Source organism: Leptosomus discolor, chromosome 8, assembly GCF_034619465.1.
Source record: "Leptosomus discolor isolate bLepDis1 chromosome 8, bLepDis1.hap2, whole genome shotgun sequence".
Taxonomy (NCBI): Eukaryota; Metazoa; Chordata; class Aves; order Leptosomiformes; family Leptosomidae; genus Leptosomus; species Leptosomus discolor.
Window position 1 is genome coordinate 28,854,284 of NC_141398.1, and position 19,631 is coordinate 28,873,914.

General features: G+C 43.6%; 1 protein-coding gene across 1 annotated transcript; it reads right to left on the reverse strand.

Moving 5' to 3' along the window:
* Positions 1 to 442: 442 nt before the first annotated feature.
* FOXQ1 (forkhead box Q1) lies at positions 443 to 1,666 on the reverse strand. The gene has a single exon (XM_086469492.1). It carries the CDS (start codon positions 1,664 to 1,666, stop codon positions 443 to 445), a length of 1,224 nt encoding a protein of 407 aa, XP_086325618.1.
* Positions 1,667 to 19,631: the final 17,965 nt, after the last annotated feature.

The following is a 19,631-nucleotide window of genomic DNA, read 5'->3' on the forward strand; positions in this document are numbered from 1 at the left end:
TCCCGGCAGGCGCCCCTGGGCCCCCGCCCTCCTCCCCGCCCTCCCAAGTGCACAGCGCATCCACCGGCTGCCGCCACCGCGCGTCTCAGCGGGGGCACCCCCAGCTCCGCTGCTAAGGCTTTGGTAGCAGGAGATGCGGGGACAAGAGGGGGGCTAGAAAGGAGGCGGCGGGGGAATGGCTGAAGTCAAATAGTCTCAGCGGACAGTAAGAAGCACTTGAGGCTCATGGCTATGTAAAAAACGAGAGTTGGTTTGGTTTTGATTTTTTTTTTTTTTGGTTTAAGTTAAACCCACTATCATTTCACTAAGGCACAGTCACCGAGGCTTTTGCTTGGAGGCTTTGGTCGCCTCCGGAGTTAAAGTGCGGGATCCAGAGCCTCCTCCTTCCCCCCCCCTCCCGCCTCCCCGGGCAGGCCCCTCACAGGGGAGGAGGGGGGCTCCATTAAGCCAGGGGGGTCTCCACGGCGTACGGCTGGAACGAGGCCGAGCCCCTCGCCGCCGGCTGCACCGGCCCGGCCAGCCGGAGGGGCCCGTAGAGCGGGGAGCCGGGAGGCGGCCCCCGCCCGCCCTTGGGGAGGGCGGCGGGGAACAGCGGCACCCGCGGCCGCTCCGCCGGTGGCGGTGGCTCGCCCCGGGCCAGCGCTTGCCGCCCGCCCCCCAGCAGCAGCGGCGGCGGCTCGCCCAGCCCGTAGGCGCAGAGCTGAAGGAGGCCGCCGCCGTAGAGGGCGGCTGCGGCGGCGTGCGGGGGCTGCGCGGCAGGTGGGTAGGGGAGCAGCGGGTAGGGGCCGGGCAGCAGGTGCGGGGGCGCGGGCGGCGCCGGCCAGAGGAGGCGGGCGTGCGGTGGCGTCTGCTGCGGGGCGGCGCGGGGCCCCGCCGGCCGCCGGAGGAGGCTCTCGATGGCGAAGGAGCTGGAGAACTTGGCCGCGCCGCCGCTGCCCCCCGCCGCCGCCCCTCCGCCCCCCGCCTCCTTGGCGGGGGCGCCTGGCGCGCAGTTGCAGGGCGAGGAGGCGCAGCAGCACCGCGGAGAACCGCCGGGGGACGCGGCGCCCGCTCCGGCCGCCTCCTGCGGCGGCGGCGGCTGTGGGGCGGCGGCGGGGCGGGCGGGCTGCGGCGGCGGGGCGGCGCGGCTGAGGCGCTTGCGGCGGCGGCGGAAGACGCCGTCGGCGAAGGTGTACTCGCTGCTGGGGTTGAGCATCCAGTAGTTGTCCTTGCCCCAGGGCCGCGCCGGGTCGCGCAGCACCTTGACGAAGCAGTCGTTGAGGGAGAGGTTGTGGCGCACCGAGTTGCGCCAGCCGGTGTAGGCGCCGCGGAAGAAGGGGAAGCGGCTCATCAGGTAGTCGTTGATCTCGGCCAGAGTCAGGCGACCGCCGGCCGAGTCGCGGATGGCCATGGCGATCAGCGCGATGTAGGAGTAGGGCGGCTTCGGCCGCCTCGTGTAGGGCTTCCCCTTGGCGCTCTCGGCCGGCGGCGGCGGCTGCGGGGCGAGGGCCGGCGGAGGGGGGTGCCCCGGCCGCCCGGCCCCGTCGCCCGGGCTGTTGGCGGCGCAGTCGCCGTCCGAGCCCAGCTCGCTGTCGGCCGGCGCCGGGGAGAGGGAACTGCTGCCTTCCTGATCACTGCCGGCGCTCAGCTTGTCCTCGTAGTGCTGTGAGAACACCTCCAGCTTCATGGCGGCAGCGGTCCCCCCCGCACCCCGCGGCTCCGCCGGGCGGGCGCGTCCCCCGCCCCTCGGCGCGGCTTCAAGAGCGGCGGGGTGCGGCCAGGCGACCCCGGGGGTTCGTGTCCCCCGCGCCGGCTTGGACAGCTCCGCGGCGGCCGGCAATGCAGGCGGAGCAGGGCAGCGAGGCTCCGCGCCCGTCTCGCCCGGCCGCTCCGGCGGTGGCTGGCGGGGGGCTGGCCCCTTCCCCGCCGGTGGACGCGGAGGAGAGCCGGGGGACGGGGCGCTCCCCCCAGCTTCCACCTCCTTCTCCCCCACCGGGGCGCTTGCTCTCTTTCCGCACCCCTTTTTGTCCTTCTGGCTCTTTACTCTCGCTGCTCCATGGGGTCGGAGGAGAGGGGCGAGGAGGCCCCCGCGGAGCCGGTGCGAGCGGGCGGCTGCTGGAGCCGGTTCCTCTCCGCGTACGCCGGGCCCGGTCCTCCTCGGGGACGCTGCCGATGTTACCGTCCGGCGCTCCCCGGGCGCGGGGAGAAGCTGTCGAGGGGCGTCCGGGTTACTCCGCTGTCTCTCTCTCGCTCTGGCTTCGGCCCCCGTCAGTGCCGGGACGCCGGGCTGGCTCCTCGCTGCGGCGCGGGCAGCAGCCGGGTTATTAGGGTTATTAGTGTTATTGTCATTATCTCTCTCTTCCCCTGTGGTTCTGTGTCTCTCCACCACTTTCAGACCAGCCCATTATAACGCCGGCGAGAGGCGGAGCCAGGGCAAAGATCTGAAAGGGTGGTGGGTGGAGAAGCAAGGTAGCAAAGGTGGGTATGCGCTAATAAGCCGTATCAGAGCCGTAATTAGCCGAGATGACAGCGAGGTCTTGTTGGAAAGTTATTTTACGAAACTTGTTTGTATTTTCTCCTGCCAGGTCCCTCCCCTTCCCGGGTATTTCGAATGAAGCCGCAGTTCGGCACGACTTCGCAGAGCCGGGCCCGCCTCCCAGGTGTAAAATGCAGAATGACTTATAGGTGGCAGAGCAGAACCTGTTACATGCAGTGATTTATTTTAATAGCGCCGTATATAGCAACAAGTTGTAATGTGACAGCTCAATAACCTGTTGGAAAATAATACACGGCTTTGCAGTTGTGAATTCCTAACGATTTATGTAGCCTGACAAAGTCGTTTCTGTCCTCGCCCCTCTTTCACCTCTTTACCTTTACCCCTCACGGTGCAGGGGTAAAATGGGAACAGGTAGGCAATGCTGTGGGCTTTTGCTATGAGAGAATTAGTCAAAACCTTAAGCTTAGTTTCAAGTGTGTTCATGTGCATATAGTAGTGTTGCTTGATCTCTTCCGGATGGTGCGTTTGTGACCTTTCTGTTATAACTGTTGCTCTCCAATAAAATCTTTTATTGTGTCTTTTTTTTTTTTTTTTTTTTAAATAGTGACTTTGCTTTAACATTTTTTTTTTCTTGCAGATTGTGGATCTACAAATTTTCTGTAAAACCTAGGGCAAAAAATATTCTGTCATTTTCCCTAGACACTTTTATTTCTAGAAAAATTAGTTGTGAGGTTTGGGTGTGTTTTTAGGTTTGAGTTGTCAGGGTCTTGCCCCCCTTCAGAAATTTGGCCTCCTTCAAACAGCATGCTAGATGTAACAACTCAATGAAGAGAGCTATACAGCAGTAGCTTCTCCAGAAACTCCCTCTTCAGTCCTATACTGCTCGCTGTTCAAAGTCAGTTGCAAAACGCCATTTGACTTCATACGGCAGTAGCGCTAGCGTCTGCAAAACAATAACAAAACAAAGACATCAGCAGAAATCTGGTGTGGTGCTTATATTTTATTTCTCATATGCACACTTTGAATTTTGTGTCCTGGAGTAAGAGTTGGATTGCTCCATATTTTCCAGAAGCAGTCTTTCTAAATCAGATCTTGTTTTAGAATAAATACTTAATGCAGAGTCACTCTGGTTAGGACTGTGCTGTTGTGTTCTGACTCTTAAGGAGTGTTGGAGAGGAACGTGAAAAAGGGCAGGTTTAAAAGACTAACAGAAGAAACAAACAGTGCTTTCTGTCTCGATCTCTCTTGAATGTACATTCACCCGCACACCTGCATTTTGTTTCAAAGCCATTTCTTCAGCCTGCGTGAGTCTTTAGTAAATACTGAACAATGAGAGGTTCTTCTGTCCTTCTGGTTGTATTCTTGCTAACTTTAATAATAATAGGTTTGATGTCTTCCTGTTCTCACTAAAGCTGTACCAGTCAGAAAAGCTGGCAATTCAGAAAGACAAAAACAAGAGGAGGGAGACCTCTCTTGGTTCCTTGTTGTTGTTGTCTCCATGTAATGTAAACTGAGATGCTTCACTAAAGCGTTGCATTAGCTGTAGGTGCCAATGTTTGTGTTTAAGGGTATGGGAAAAAGTTATCATTCCTTCCAAAACTTGTATTTTCTAAGATAATGCCAGTGGTGAGGGTACGTTTTTTTTTCTCTTCCTGCTTTTGTTGTAAATAGCAGTGAAGTAGCGATGATTTGCTAGCTTACCTTTGATGTTTATTTTATTACCATTCCACTATTTGTGTGGAAAATGTACACATTGTCTCTTATCTTTATTCAAAGAACTTAGAAAGTCGTTCAAGTGCGGTAGGTAAACATGTCAGACATAACAGAAGCTTTTTCACGGCCATACTTGAAGACTAGGAGTGGATGGCAAAGCTGGTTTTGCAACATTTAAGAGGGGACAGAAGCTTGTGCTCAAAATAATACAAAGACAGCTATTAACAGCTGGGAGTGGGGAGCCTTTCTAAGATCACCTCTGATTTTTGTTGCAGCTCAAGGCCCCTTTGCTGCCTCTGAGCAAGTCCCTGTTGTGAACTGGCCCTTGAAATCTGTGGTGGCTCTTACCTGAGAAATCATATGAAGGTGCTTATGTGAAGGACTGTACATGGTTTCAACAGAGCCTTCCTGGCCCAGGTGAGAGCAGTGTCAAGCCCGTTGCTATTGCTGCCCATGAAACAACAAGCGAAGTTGTAGTAAGTAGCAAAATAGTCCAGCTACTCCTGTCTCTCACCGCTGAGAGTATATGTAACCTCAAGTCTTTTCCTGCTATAGTTTTTTAAAAGGCACAGTATCGCCTTCAGGTTTATAAAGATTAACACAATCATCGGAAAAACTGATTCTGTTAAGTAAACTTCACATCAAAAGGGCTTTGATGTGCTGAATTATAGCAAAGCCAAACACTCCACCCCCATCACCCCAAGAAAAAACTCCAAAAACCTCTAGTGAAGCAGTGTAAAAAAAATCTAGTTCTTTGTTCTAAAATGAAATGTCTCTTCCTCTTTAGAGCAGCAGGGCCGGACTTTTTTTGATGTATGACCCACTGTTTTTCCTCCCAAAACAGTATCTAGTAGAAGACAAAGGGGAGAAACATGAATGGTTTCTTGAAAAATCACACGCTGAAATTTGCTTCTCATTTTATGTAGTATTTGACTCATTTAATTCAGAAATAGTAAGAGTGTGCTAATGGGTATTGGAGGTAGGGCAGTGTAGTCCTTTGCAGTTTGGTCAAGCTATGATTTGTAAAACTATTCCTTACTAATGTAGCAAAATGCTACACTGTCTGGTGGTTGTGGGTATATTTTTGGTTGATTCAGTTGTGTTGTCTCCATGGCATTTTAAACCATGGCTTGTTTTTACACTTCAGCAAACATCATGCAAAGGTGTGTCACACTATGGTCTTGCTTTTAATTTTTTTTAAAATTTTTTTTCCACCCAATCCTTTTTTACCATCTTTTCTGCCTTCTGTCCCTCCAGACTGCTGACTAGATTAAAGAGGGCTTCCAGATGAGATCATATAAGCAGAATTGGTCAATAAATGTCTCTCTGTGGTGACTGGGAAAGTCCTACAGTTAGTGGTAGGCAAGCTTATTTGTACATCTGAGATGTCCAGCACACCAGCTGGACGAAGTGCTTCATCATCTCTTCTCCTCCTCCTGTAGCAAGCTGCAGGAGTGCGCTGCCTTGCCAGGAATGATGAAATTGGACAATGCAGTACACTACACAAGCAACAATAGACCAGTTCAAAGAGTTCTCTTTGGATGGGCTGCTCATAGCAGGAGATGTGCCTAGCATGCATAAATGAACTACAGAGTCTGTGAAGGCTGGCTAATTGCGCTATGTATATTTTTGTAGTTTAAGGAAATCCAGCTAGAGACTGAGCTGTAAGAAAGGAGGTTAGTGGAAATTCATTTAGACCTTGAGAGGAAGAGTTTGATCACTGAAGCAGAATGTATGTCTGCATGAATTCCCACATTGGGAACTCTACAGATTTGCACTTTTTTACAAGGACAACCATTCCCTGCGGGCAGAGATTTTCTCATGTCTTTGGCGGCAAGAGCCAAATTTACAATGGGGACTTCCATTTCAACTTTGTTTCACACAGTCTTTATTTTCTTGGGAGCTGTTGCTCAGACTGAAATTTTCTCATGCCAAGAGCTTAGTATCACTTCCTCCCTGTGCCTACCTTATGTCCCATAAAAAGTCTACAGCTAAGCAAATTTCTTTTCTCCAGTGTACTGTTTTGTGACAGAATGGGCAGGGACAGATTTTCTTCTGTGAAAAGGATATTATTGCTGTTGTTACTAACGCTTAGTACCAGAGAAGTAATTCCTGGTTCCTACACCATCCTTTCCACCAGAGATCTTGGACCTCTACTGTTTTACAGGCAAAAAGGAGTGGAGTCCTGCTGAAAATCGTTTGGCAAGTCAGTTGCAACCCTGTCTGTAGTTCTTTGGAGTCCTTGTCCTGCGCTGTGTCCACTGAGGTATCCACCACGAGGCCTCATCAGAAGCATTTTACCATTTAGCAAGGAGTTGTCAAAATGGAGATTGCTCTGTCCTGAGACTCAGATAATTTCTAGCTAATTCTCGCTTTTTATTAATTATTTATTCAAGCCTCAGGGGCTTGAATGGGGCTTCACACTAGCATAAGATGAACCTCAGATGAACCTCTCTGGAGTATATTGCAGGTCTGCAATCTGAAAAAGTACATGACATAAAAGGTGAGGAGTGAAGTTAAGTCAACGCAGTATTTACAGTGTATTTTGTGATGACTTAATTTACTAACTGTCCCCATAGGCTTTTCTCATAGCTGATTACCTGGTTTCATATAACTGTACCAAGAGAGAGAATATCTAAATGGTGATAATGGACTTTGGGGTTTATGGTTCTCTTCAAGGGGATTATTCTTATGGTGAGGAAGAAACTGGTATTGGAAGACAGCACAGGTATCGATAAGTTAGGATGTAATTGTCGGGATGGAATTGCTTGCTAAGAGACAGGCTCCACCGCAATTAGAATTTATATTATGTTATGTTTGTTACGAAGTTGTGATGGAGAAGCCATTTGGTGAAATCCTGTGGCTCTCTGCCAGGAATAGTGAGTGTTTCTTGCTACTGGTGCCAAACAAACTTAAAAAGAAACCATCATAGCTTGTTATTGCTGGTGCCAGACCAAATATCTGTTGGCGCCAAACTTGGTATTGATGCCAGAGGCTTGCTATCACTGGCCCATGATATGAGGAAATACCGGCTGAGCTGTTACAATAGCCTCTTATTGCCTTCAAGTCCATGCCTTGATGGACCAGTGAACAACTTAGAAAGAGAAGAACAGCAAAATTAACCAAGAGCTGAAGGGCTTTGAATGTGTGATGGAGAGTCACTGAACTTTGCTAGCCCTTCCTGGAATACACCTAAGCCAGCTCAAAACCACATATATTTTACATGGGTAAACAAGTGACTAGAGATACAATGGACATGTTTCCCTTCAACTAAGTTAGAGTACTATTTATAGCAGTGCAGATTAACAAATGAATCACTGTGCCAATAATATTCCAGTTGAACAACAGTAAGTGTTCAACATTCTTGCTTCTGGATTTTTTTTTTCTTCTTTGTTTTCAAAAAAGCTGTTTCTGGGTGGAATCCCATGATTTATATAAACACTAGCCAAATCTGTAAATAAATAATGGTGTAAAAAACTTCATCACTTTTTTTTTTCCAAGATCAAGTCAATTGCATTATAATGGAGCTATTCAAGAGCACGCTGCTGACTGCCAGGCCTTCCTGTGGTAGGCAGGATTTGGCAGTAATGCCTCCAAATTATGTCTCTCTTGTGCATGTTCTGATCTCAGTTTGATGTTTTCCATTTTCCTTCCCTGCTTCAAGATCTGAATCGCCACCTGTTGAGTTGTTTTGATTTAATCCTCCAGCCCCCTGGACAGCTCCAGAAAAGCATTGGTATCTTTGAAAATCTGGTCCGTGCTGCTGCTTGCTTACTCCTGGGACAGGTAGCATAGTTACACCAAGGTTACATCTATTACAGTACCTCAGAGTGGAAGGAGATGGGAGTTTATAACCTTCAAACCATGTTCCAGAAATCAGGTACGTTTTCACCACTTTTCAGATGGCAGAGAAATGCAGTAAAAGCTTGAGGGGCTGGTTCTTCAGCTGCTGCAGATGTGACAAAATCATTAGTTTTGTTGAGTTGCATGGGTTGAGTATCTGATCTCCAGTTCCTAGGTTCCAGTTTCAGTCTCTTGAAGGTGTGAACAAACATACTGTTGCCTCACACATGTGAAGTTTCTTTCCTAAATATATTGAAGTCCTTTGTGCAGAGGGTGTTGCTATTTCTGTTCTGTAAGTAAGGGTTCACAGGTTTTAAATGTCTTGGCCAAACTTAACATGATCTAAACTGAGAATAGGACATGGTTTTCCTAATTCCTCAACTACTGCTCTACCTACTAACCTCGTTGTTTCCCTGAACCTTTACATATACTTGAGTAGATTAATAATTAACCTCCAAGTGGGGCACTTTGAAGCAAATGTAAAATGAAACCAAACACTTGTCTTGGTTTTTAGTCATACCAGATTTGCAAGTAGGGTGTGTTTAAATGATGCAGGTAGATAAAGTCTTGTTAATTTAGATTAGAGTAAAACTCAGTGCCTTATCAAAGCAAGTGACTAATTAGGAAAACTATTACCTTTTGGAAAAGAAACAGTCAAACTATCACTCAAAATTATTTAAACTAATTGAACAGTACTGGTATTTATGCTGAATAAAGGCTCATGCAACTGCTGGGGAAAGGGGATAGACTGAGAGCTTTTCCCAGGAATTGCCACTGTTCTGTCTTTTTTCTAATAGTTTTTCTTTTAGAAACTTAACAGTACTTGTCATCAGTGTGTAAACACGAGGAAGGGAGGAGAGTCCTGTGAGTCATCAGGGAGCCAAACTTACAGAATTTAAGTGAAGAGCTGCAGCTTTTGTACTAAATATACTTCAGTCTTTTCACCTTACCAAGCCAACAGGACAACAAAGTGCTTGAGAATGGTGTGAAATGATCCAGTGAATCTCAGGTTTGTAATAACTATGATTGGACGTTTGAGAACCTGCAAGGGTGGAAACACTAGGGCAAATTCATGGTGTGAAAAGAAAGATTACAATCAGACTGTATTTGTGTTCAGACAGATACATGCAATTGTGAAGAATCATTAAATAACTGTTAACCACACCTGCACAGAGCCTCTGGCAATGCTGGCTTATACAGAATCTCAAGAACTGCCATGTGCCTGACATCATACCTTTGCAAGGAAAGAAAAGTCCTGGGTGTTAGCCCAAGACTGGTAAGTAAAACATAGTCCACAGATGTGAGCCAGTTTAATGTCTGTTAGTGATTTTCTGGTGTGTCACACCCAGTACCTTCTCCCCTGTAAATCTGTCAGTAGTCATGATTTGTTTGGTTAAGACCAGGTCTTACCAAACATCTCCGAATCTGCTTTAATGCAATGGCTGCTTACCTGTAAGTCAGTCAGGACTGTGAGGACAGAGTAAGTGTGCATAGAGAATCTAGGACAAACAATATCTTGACTTCTTTGGGGCTTGTAATTGCTGCTGTGACACACAGCTGCTTTGTTTGGGTTTCTTTTTCAATGGATCATTTTCCCTTTTGAAAACATTAGGGGGTTTTGACATTTTTTCATGATGGAGGTGACATTTCAGAAACATTTTACTGTAAAAAAAGAAAGAAAGGGAAGCTTGTGGGGACGAGGAACCAGCAGAGTAAAGGTAGCAGAGGAAAAGGAAAAGGGGACTGGAGCAAAGCTGAGATGAAGAGATGGAGATGTGGAGAAAGTTGGAGTAGATAGCTCCAACTGAGAGCACATTTCAGAGCAGTTCCACTCAGACTGTAGAAAATTTCCAGGATGCCCAAAGATCTCTGATTTGGCTACTTCTGCTGGTGGAATTTTTTTGACTGCTCACCTCTACAGCTTTCCTCAGGCTAGGGAGTTCTCTGGATTTTAATTTCCCATGGTGCATTTGGAAGCAATCATCTTTCATCTGCATTTTCTCTCTTGGAGTTTACGTTTCCTGTCTTTCATGGCTAGGGGTGATTGAGGAGGTTTTTTTTTTAATTGAATAAAAAATATAAAAAGATGCGAAAGTGAAGGTTGAACATCAGTGTGTAATTCCTGAAAGGGATTGCTATGCATCGGTTTGATATCTTTCTAATTGCAATTTCTGTACAAAGTCTTTCCTTTTTTTTTTCTTTTTTTTTTTTTCCCCTAATGAAAATCTCCAGCAACTGTGAAGAATAGAAGATTCTGAAACAGAAACAGAGCATGACTAATGCACAGAGGCATTTTCAAGAAGGTGGAGTAATATTTCAAAAATTTGCAGACTGTAGTATTCATATCAGAGACATTGATAGATCAGATTATAGAGATCTTTACTCATTACTTACGAGAGCCGTTATTTGTAAGTTGATTTATTTACATCATAAGGTTTTGGAAGACAGTCCGTTTTTACTTTGTCCAGTTGAGACGGGGTAAATCCCAAGAAAGTTAGTAAAGCCCAACATATATTACAATTTTTAAGGGTTATCAAAGTGTTGTGGGAAAAATGCCCCCCCACCATGCTACTTTAAATATTGTCAACTCTCTGTAAGTAAATCTAAGTGACTTGTACAGAGTTTATTTTGAAGGCAGGATGTGAAGTAGTACAACCTGTACCCTCTTACTCCCACTTTGGCCTTTGCATGTGCTGTCATTAAAGGTTGGCCCCTTGATGAAGTTAGGTGGAGTCAAGTGCAAAGGCAAACGGAATAGGTGGGGCTTTCACTTCAGTGGGCCCGCATTCAAACCTTCAAAACTTTGGCCAGACTCGTGACTGTTCACAGTTAAGACTTTAATTAAATGGCATTGGATATGAGAGTTATATGTGGAAATTCTGTTTTCTATTATACTAGCTCATGTTGCCGAAAGAAATAGAGCCGTGCTTCTTGATTGAAGAGACAGAGCTAAGTGAATAATTCGCAACAAATAATTAATCTAAATGTTCCTAAACGATTCTTACAGAATCTGATTATGGTTGAGAAAGATTCCTATTTATTAATGCTATGGAACTCCCTTTCACAAGGGGAAAGTTTATTTATATAAGATTAATGGGTTGAGGTATAGACTTGCAAGTTCTTTCTGAGTCATCAGACCCAGAAAACATGTATTTTACATTAAGGTTAATACAATCTTCCAAGCAAAAGCATTTATGAGTGTACTTTAACTGATGGGTATATGATGACTGACATCCCAAAACCTCTTCTGCAAACACCTACGCTGGCATACTTTTATACATAGGAGTAATCCCAATTAATTTGAGAAAATTACTCTTGTGCATGAATGTATTCATTAGCATTTGAAACATCATGGTCTTAGTACGGTGAGTCTTGCAGATACAATCTTGATCTTGTACTTAAAGATGCCCACAATGTCCCAGCCAGTCTTTATGGCTACCTTAGCACTAGTAAATAAAACAGGCCAGCACCCAGTCTTTGCCCCTGAGGGCTTGCATCCACATGGCCATGGCTAAATTCTCTTCCTTCCAAAGAAGTGGCCTCATCAGTATTGCCTAGAGGGAACTGTCCTTTGTCCATGTTATCTCCTGAACCATGCCTGTGTTGCGTGAGAAAGTACTAGGTTACAGGGGAAAGCCCATGTTGGGAAGCTTGTTGCTAGTTAAGCAGTGTGGATAATCACATGCCAGCTCTTGAGACCACATCCTGGCTCCTTTTAGTTTGCAACTGCAGGTTGTAACTTAAATGGATATTTATGTTTATTTCACATCTTGAAGCTTTGATAAGGTGTTACTGCTCTCGTCTGTTCTTTACAGGAAACAGCAGCGCTGCTGTTATCTTCAGCAGTGTACTTTCGGGGATTTGTTGGCTGGGTTTCTGTTCCAGTGATGCTGAAGGGTTTTGCCCAAGAACATTGCAGGGAGACTGTGAGTCTTCCCTTCCAGAGGTAAGATCTGATGACAGACTAAGTAATTTTTTTTTTTTTTTTTGATAAACACCATTTTAGTCTGTCACAAGAAAAGGGTTGGAAAGTTACAGCATTGAGGAGAGTGGCTTTATTTTAAATAGAGAAGGAGGTAAAGAAATTCATAGACAAGAAGAAAATAAAACCTATGAACTGAAGACATAATAACAATGGGTTTGAACTGAAAATTTGTACCTTTAACAATTTCTAAATACCTTGGTTCTGCTTTGCAGATAGTGAGTTCTCAGAGCTGCTGCCTGAAACTGTAAATGCCTACACATGTTGTCACACCAGGGAATTATCATCTCATCCCAAAGCAGGTGCCTGTAGTACATGAAGTGATCTGCACTTTGCAGTGTCCATTTCTGTTAGCTGAAAGGAAGCCTAAGGCTTCCCAGGTGATCACCTGGGATGTATTACAGAGCTCTAAAAGTATTTAAGGTGAATTCCAGCCTGCCTATCTTCTCTTAGGAAGCACCTGAAATGGAGGTGCCCTAGTTTTTGATGTTTGATATACTTTGCTTAATGGCAGTTATTTATATAAGATAACTGATTGTGGAAAGAAAAGCTACTTTTGCCATTAATCAAACTTTATCCTGATGTTGATACAGTTTAACGTAGTGGGCTAGACTAAAACATTGTGTAACGTGAGAGGGATTGCCTGTCAAAATCTATTTGCTGCTTAGAAGCTGCACACTATGTTCCACCTCGAGCATTGCAGTTGTTCTCTTCCTTTGCCTGGCTACCACTCGCTTATCATTCTTTCTGAATGAGTCTTTTTGACTCATGCAGAAGGACATTTCACATTAGACTGTTTTGTAACATCTTTCTGTGAAATGTTAGAACATCAGTGCTTGCTCCAGGAAAAGATGAGTTAATATGTATTTTTATGTGCCCTGATGGTTGCCTTGCTTAATCAATAGTAAAAAGGATGTCTTTATTTGCACTGAGAGCTTTCCAAAAGTGTTCTTTCCACCATTAGTGATATGTTGCTTAGTAGAGCTAGCTTAAGCCTGCCACAGTGAGTTTTGCATTGTTTGCATTGCATTGGTTGGTTACCTCTTTCTGTTAACTTTCCATGTACAATTTAATTAGGTTGTGAATGATGGGACATGTTATCAGATGGTAGGGCATTATTAACTTCAGTGAAGTGTGTGACAAACTAGCTAAAGATCTGGACAATAATTTATACATTCTTCATGTTTAACTGTCTCTATGCATTTTGGATGGCGATAACTGCCAGCATATGTGATTGCAATTCTATTGCCAAAAGAGGTGTGTCTGTTTATGCTAGTGAGGTGCTTGACTGTTGGTATAAAAATAATGGCACAGTAATTACTGGTTATAGATACAGTAAAGATCAAACTTTTTTCCATACAGATTGTTTTTATTGTCCTGGAAGCATACCTCTTGTCTTTTCATGTGAAGAATGGTAACCAAGAGTATGATATTTTGGAGTTGGAAACCTGAGTGAAAAAGTCATAATGTTTTATTTCTGCAAATGATTTGTATGTATTAGTTTCCCATAAGCTGTGAACAGTGTTCTCAGGTGTCCTGTTGTACAAATTAATCATGACTTATTTTGGCCAAAAATCAACAACAAAAGGAATGCCTTCATAATGCCTGTAATGCTCATGCTTGCTAGTTGTGTAAAAAAAATTGTATGGTTTCTCTTTTCTGATTAGATAATTCATGGAATAAATTAATCTAATGCATATGTGAGTAATAGGGAAAATGATAAATATGCCAACAACATCTAGTCTTAAAGTTGTTTTTCTTATGTATCTGACAACTGAAGTAAGTCTAGTCTGATCTCTTAGCTAAGCAAATAAAATGCACATAGCGATAGAAATCAAACTGTTCACAAATGTTTTCAGATGGAAGTTGGCTTTTAGCAGTGAATGGTAATCCAACGTTTTCCTGCTCCATTCAGTTCATACTTCTCACTGAAAGGTGTACGCAGTATGACACAACATGTTGTGACTCCCCAGCGAAATGTTGCAATACATATTGGTCAAAGTATGTAGTATTTCAGAGCTATGCATAATTTGTGATTGCAACAGTCCCAAATAGGATACAAGCAAAGGGAGCACATAAAACGTGCTCGGTGTTTCCATCTCATTCATAGTTTTGACTCAGCATTTCCAGCTGATTATTAATAGTTTCTCCAACAAGCCTGGATTGACTTAAGTGAATTCACTTTAACGTACTCAAGTGGTTTTGTTAACCTTGGCCTATGCAAAAGTGACTTTCTAAATTGGATTCACTGCACTCATCTTGGTGCCTGTGCTATTGTGTATTGCATCGAGCAACAAAATAAGCAAGAAACAAAGTGGTAAAAAATATTATTTAAACTGGAAGTGAGGCAGAATTCATTAAAAAGAGAATATGCACCATGCTTATTATTTGATTTGCTAATGCTCACAAGTTCTTCCAGCTAAATTTAATATATGCAAATGATTATTTATGAGCAGTTATTATCAACAATACTAATAACTTACTAGTAATAATTAACTGTTTTGAATTGAATTTTGTAATATTTACAAGTTTTCTCAGTTTTATGGGAACTAAACGGAGTCAGCCACATTGGCTAACACAGAACTCTGTTTCATAGAATTCAGTTCTGGATTTGGAGACAAATTTTGAACCTGAATAAAGGTTCTGCTTGTGTCAACAAAATGGATAGAAGAATAAAGTCAACGTGACTTCATTCAGCATTTTTTCTCTGTTCATATGACACCAATACATTCTGGTAAAGTGCAAAAAGCTCACTTGGAAGTTTTGTACTGGAAATGTTGTATTTTGATGTCTCCAGATGGTTTGGGGAGGATGCTGTTCTTGTGTTGGTTCTTTTCTGTTTCTGGTTAGAAAGAAAACAATTTTATGATCTACAGGCAAGATTTTTTTATTCCTTCCTGGCTGTGGGGCAAAAAAAAAAAAAAAGAGAAATTTTGACCTGACTATAAACAGAAAGTAGAAGACAAATTCATGGAAGCACAGAAAAGGGGATGTCCTAACTTTTACAACAATCTGTTCAAGATGGTTTAAGGATGGCAATATTGTGCGTTAGTCTGCGGATTCCATGGGACCTTGTTCTGTCTGTTTGGGCAGTGAGGTACCATGCACATGAGCCCTATGTAAGACATAAAAATAAGTGTGAATGATAGCAATGCAGATAATATTGCTTCTTATAAATAATAATTAATGCTAATTAATGTTGACTCTGTATGTTGTGGCTTGGATGAAACTCTGGCAGGAATTGGCAGACGTGCTGATATGAAATCTCCACCCACAAAGATCTGCTGAAAGAGCAGTATCTGGTGTAAGGGGATCTGCCCTTGTAAGTGCAAAGAATATGAAGTTTTTCTAATTACTTTTCTTTTTTGTGGAGAAATCAGGCTTACAGCTTTAGAGTCTGTCTGCATGCCTGGCTCTCTAGGAACTGCAGATGTGGAACAAATGCAAATCAGATCATGTTCCTTATAGATAGTGTTTCATGTTCACTGAAAACAGCACATGTAATATAATGTTCTCCTTGTAATCCTGACCCCTTCACATATGAACGTGTAGAAGCCAACGCATTTGTTCAGGACAGGATCCTTTCCTGAACAGGGTGGGAGGCAGCTGGGCCATGCTGCTGTGGCTGTACCACAAGATGCAGGAATGCATGCCACACAAACTGGTGCCGACAGGGAGGCTGACGCCTCCTCGCTAGTCCTTGGTAACTCTATATCTGCATGTGTGTCCGCACATGTGTGCACTATTTTTCCTCTGCCGCTTCCCTCCCACTCTGAGCTGTTTTCCTTCCCGTGCTGCCCTTGAGTCAGGAGGTCAGCGTTACCATTTCTTTTTCACCAGTCATGCTTTTCTTTCTGTATTTTCTCCTCTAGTTGTTACTTTCCCACTTTCCAGTGGAGGGTCAGCAAGAGCCATTTGGCTGATTTAATGTTTTTCTGGGAAGGAAAGGATAAGACTTAGAAAAATAAGATGCTGACTTGCCTCCAGGCAGATGTGTAGGGGGGACATTCTTTTTCTTGAGGGAGGAGATTTCCCCTAACAGAGCAGCTTTACCTGTGTTCTCCTGGGAACAGGAGTCAGGAGCCTATGTGCTGTCAATGTTTTGGAAGATCTGGGGCTAAATGAGCAGTTGCCATCACAAAGTAATCTTGCTTCCCAGAGGGAGAGAAAGGGGTCGTGTGTGGCCTTGCAAACAAGGAGAGGAGGAAGTGCGTGGTTGTTCCTGGCTTGGCAGGAAAAGCTGAAGGGTCCCTGGTCACTGTGTGACCAGCAAACACCCTTGCTGAGAGCTGTAGACCAGGCCATTTGCTAGAGTAGCTGTGTAACTCCATCAGCTGCCTTGCAGAGGCTGTATGCTAAAGAAAAACTGGGCCTATGGAGCTGTATTAGCTGGCATCTCAAAGGTAAGATATTCTGTTTTCTTGTTTGTTTGTTCACTTCCCACTGGGGGATCAGTTATGTATTGAGATGACTTGACTTGATACACACCTCCTTAGCAAAATATGTTGATTCAACGTTTAAAGGATCGTGTTTCTTTGTGGTGTGGTTATTTATTACAGTATTTGTGTTAGGCTGATGACACTCTTGTGATCATCAAAAAGAGTAAGTTGTGTATTTTTTAAAAAATGTGTTAAACCAGTTCTGTCAAAATAGAGCTAATAAATACTGGTAATTGTTTAGACAGTTGAAAAGGAATAATTCCCCACAATTTTTGAAAACATTATAGGTAGTGATTTGGCTGAATGTGTATAGAGACCTATCCTTACCTCTGCATTTCTGAAGCTGAGTGTAGTGTACTGTAATTGTTTTGTGTGAGTCTGGAATCTGAAAAGCTAGAATTTTTCCCTGAACATGCCAAAGAATGTCTATGTAAAGTAGGCTGACTTTAAAGGTTCAGATTTCATCTGCTAAACTGCTTTGGCAGAGGTGAAGTGCTAGGGTAGCAAACATAGACTACACCTTCTTTTTAAACTGAGGAAGCTGGCAGGAAGGTGGGCAGGGACCAGGGAGATGGCACAGGTTCTGCCAGTTTAGTGGAAGGTTATTAGTGGAAATCGTCACAGACCAGCCTGGGACTGATCTTACTTAACATTTTCATTAATGCCTTGGGTGTAGAGGGTTGGAACTGACTGATGAAATTCTCTGCTGACACAAGACGAGGAGGCATTGTCAATGTAGAGATAATGCCCAGTTTTTTCCCATACTGTGAGCGTGAGGGCAGGAATGATGGAAACAAACTAAAAGTTTAATAGCTGAGGGCTTCTGCCTTTAGTGGAAATCATTAGTCCTTACAAGTCAATACAGCATGAGGTGGGAAAGAGAAAGATTTGGATATGCTAATTGACTGTGGAATAACTGTGAGCTTCTGGTGCAATCTGGGAAAAGCCGAATGGAAATAGACTGGTCATTAATGGATTTGGTTTGTAATTAGGAGGTTACTAAAAATAAGATTCTGTAATAACCTCCCAGCTGGAGTAGGAAGAGCAGCAAACCTAACTGAAGCTTCATGAACTGATGAGCAGGGCTTCTGATGCAGGAGCTAACAGTATCAGGGGATAGTCTAATGACACAGGGCTAACCCAGACCTTATTTCCAATGAAAGAGGCGTCTGTGGTTTATTTAGCTATATAGTACATATAGATAGGGAAATTGTTGTAGGCATTGCTGATTAAAATTCTAAAATCCAATAAATAAATTTAATATTGAATGATGATGATGTACCATTTTATCCCTCTTAATTTTCGTTAATTTCTCCATGTATGACATATTCTAGACTTTATGGAACTCATTATTTGTAATTGGTCTTGTGTCAACAAGCAGCAAAGATCAGACTGTCTGCCATTAGTGACAGTTGGCTTAATTTACTAATAGTACATAGCAGTTATGTAGCGCTTTAAATTTTCAAATCCATGTTCAAATATTAGACAATTAGTCATCACACCAATTGCTTTAAATATTATCAGGCCTTCTATAGAGATGGGTAAATAGCTGTTGTTATCCATATTTCAGAGATGAGGAAACTGAGACACAGATGGGCAAGCTATGTCTCTGTGTGTTTTTATACATAGGTATTTCAAAGGCATCTATCGTTTCAAGGTCTAACAAGTCTGTCAACTTGTTAGACCTGATTCAGTGTCCACTGAAGCCAATGAAAATCATTCTAGCAACTTCAAAGGGACCCCTTGCCTCCTAATTGGATTGTCTTGCAAAGGCCAGCTTCCTAGTATTACCTAGCTACTATAGTGCACTTTGAGATCAGTTGATGAAAAGCACATCTGCCCTGGCAGTCAACATCCTTAGTGTTGCTGTAGGGGACAGACAGAAGCACTCAGAAATTATGAGGTTTTCTCAGTCAGCGAGTACTCCAGGATTCTTGAGTGCTCTGTTTTCTAGAAAAGTTATTTAAGAGCTTAAAAATGTTGATAGTCCAATGATGAGATTTTTCAGAAGTTCCTAGATAAGCATCACCTGCTGATTTTGGAAGGAGTACCCAGGTATTTTGACAGTCCCAACGTATTTCTCGGTCTATTCTATTCAGGCATCCACATGACTTAAAATCTAGTCCTACTTCTCAGTGGTATGTGGGAGTTAAAACTCAGATAGGAGAAGCTCAACAGAGACTTGTCTGAAAACTCCAAGACACAGCAATGTGTTTTTTATGTTGCTTTGTAAAACCTGAAGTTCTGTGGAGAGGAAAAAAGGAAAAGAGAGAAAAGTCTTAGCCCCAAGTGTAATACTGAAGGATCCTAGAAATCCTTTATCTATGAAGTGGCAGGCAGCTTTGTAATGTCAGCTAAATGTGACATACCTAGTCAAAGTTTGACCAGTTATTTGTAGTCTTATGGTTCAGCTGTGTTCATTGAAAGATGGAAATAACCCTTCACAGATTCAAGGATGTGGTGTCATGTGTATTAATTCAGACTTTTCATTCCTTGAGCATTTACTGTGCTTTGCATAAGACCTATCTGTTTCTGCAAATGTTCCTGACCTTAAACTTGCTGGAATTCATGACAGCATAAAACCAGTGAAAGAGCATATGGAAAACAGGCTTTTATCAAAATATATGAATTAATTTCTTTTTTCTTTTAATGTTAATATTTACTTGATCCTGTTAGTCAATAATGCAGTATTCCCCAGGCTTTGAAAGATGAGCTTAGATGTGGGAAATCAGCACAGACAGCATTTTCCTCACTGTCCTGCCACATGCTGCTGAATACATTCTTCTTTTGCCTGCCTTCCCAGCCATGAATATTGTGGTATTTGGGAAATATCACAGTAACAAGAACATACAGAACAATCTTTTCTCAGGGTCAAAGCCCTGTGCTATGCTCACAAATAAAGCTTTTCATGTTTAGTACTTGTTACTCAACAGCAATCATGAAATGACATTGTAAGGTAGACCCCTCCTTAGGCTTATGTCTGTAAAGAAAAAATGATGAGAAAGAGACGGGTTGCTCCACATGCTTCAAAATGTCAGATATTATTGGGACATTACAGTCAAACCAACAGATCAAAGAGTTGAAATGAGCCAGAGAGATGCAGACTACTGAACCAAACTCCTATCTGCTGGTGTGCTAGTGGCACATGTTGTCAGGCTTTGGACTCAGCAATGTGTGA

Bases quoted from the DNA above. Each gene is read 5' to 3' on its own strand.
- FOXQ1 (XM_086469492.1), bottom strand. From the start codon at position 1,666: ATGAAGCTGGAGGTGTTCTCACAGCACTACGAGGACAAGCTGAGCGCC.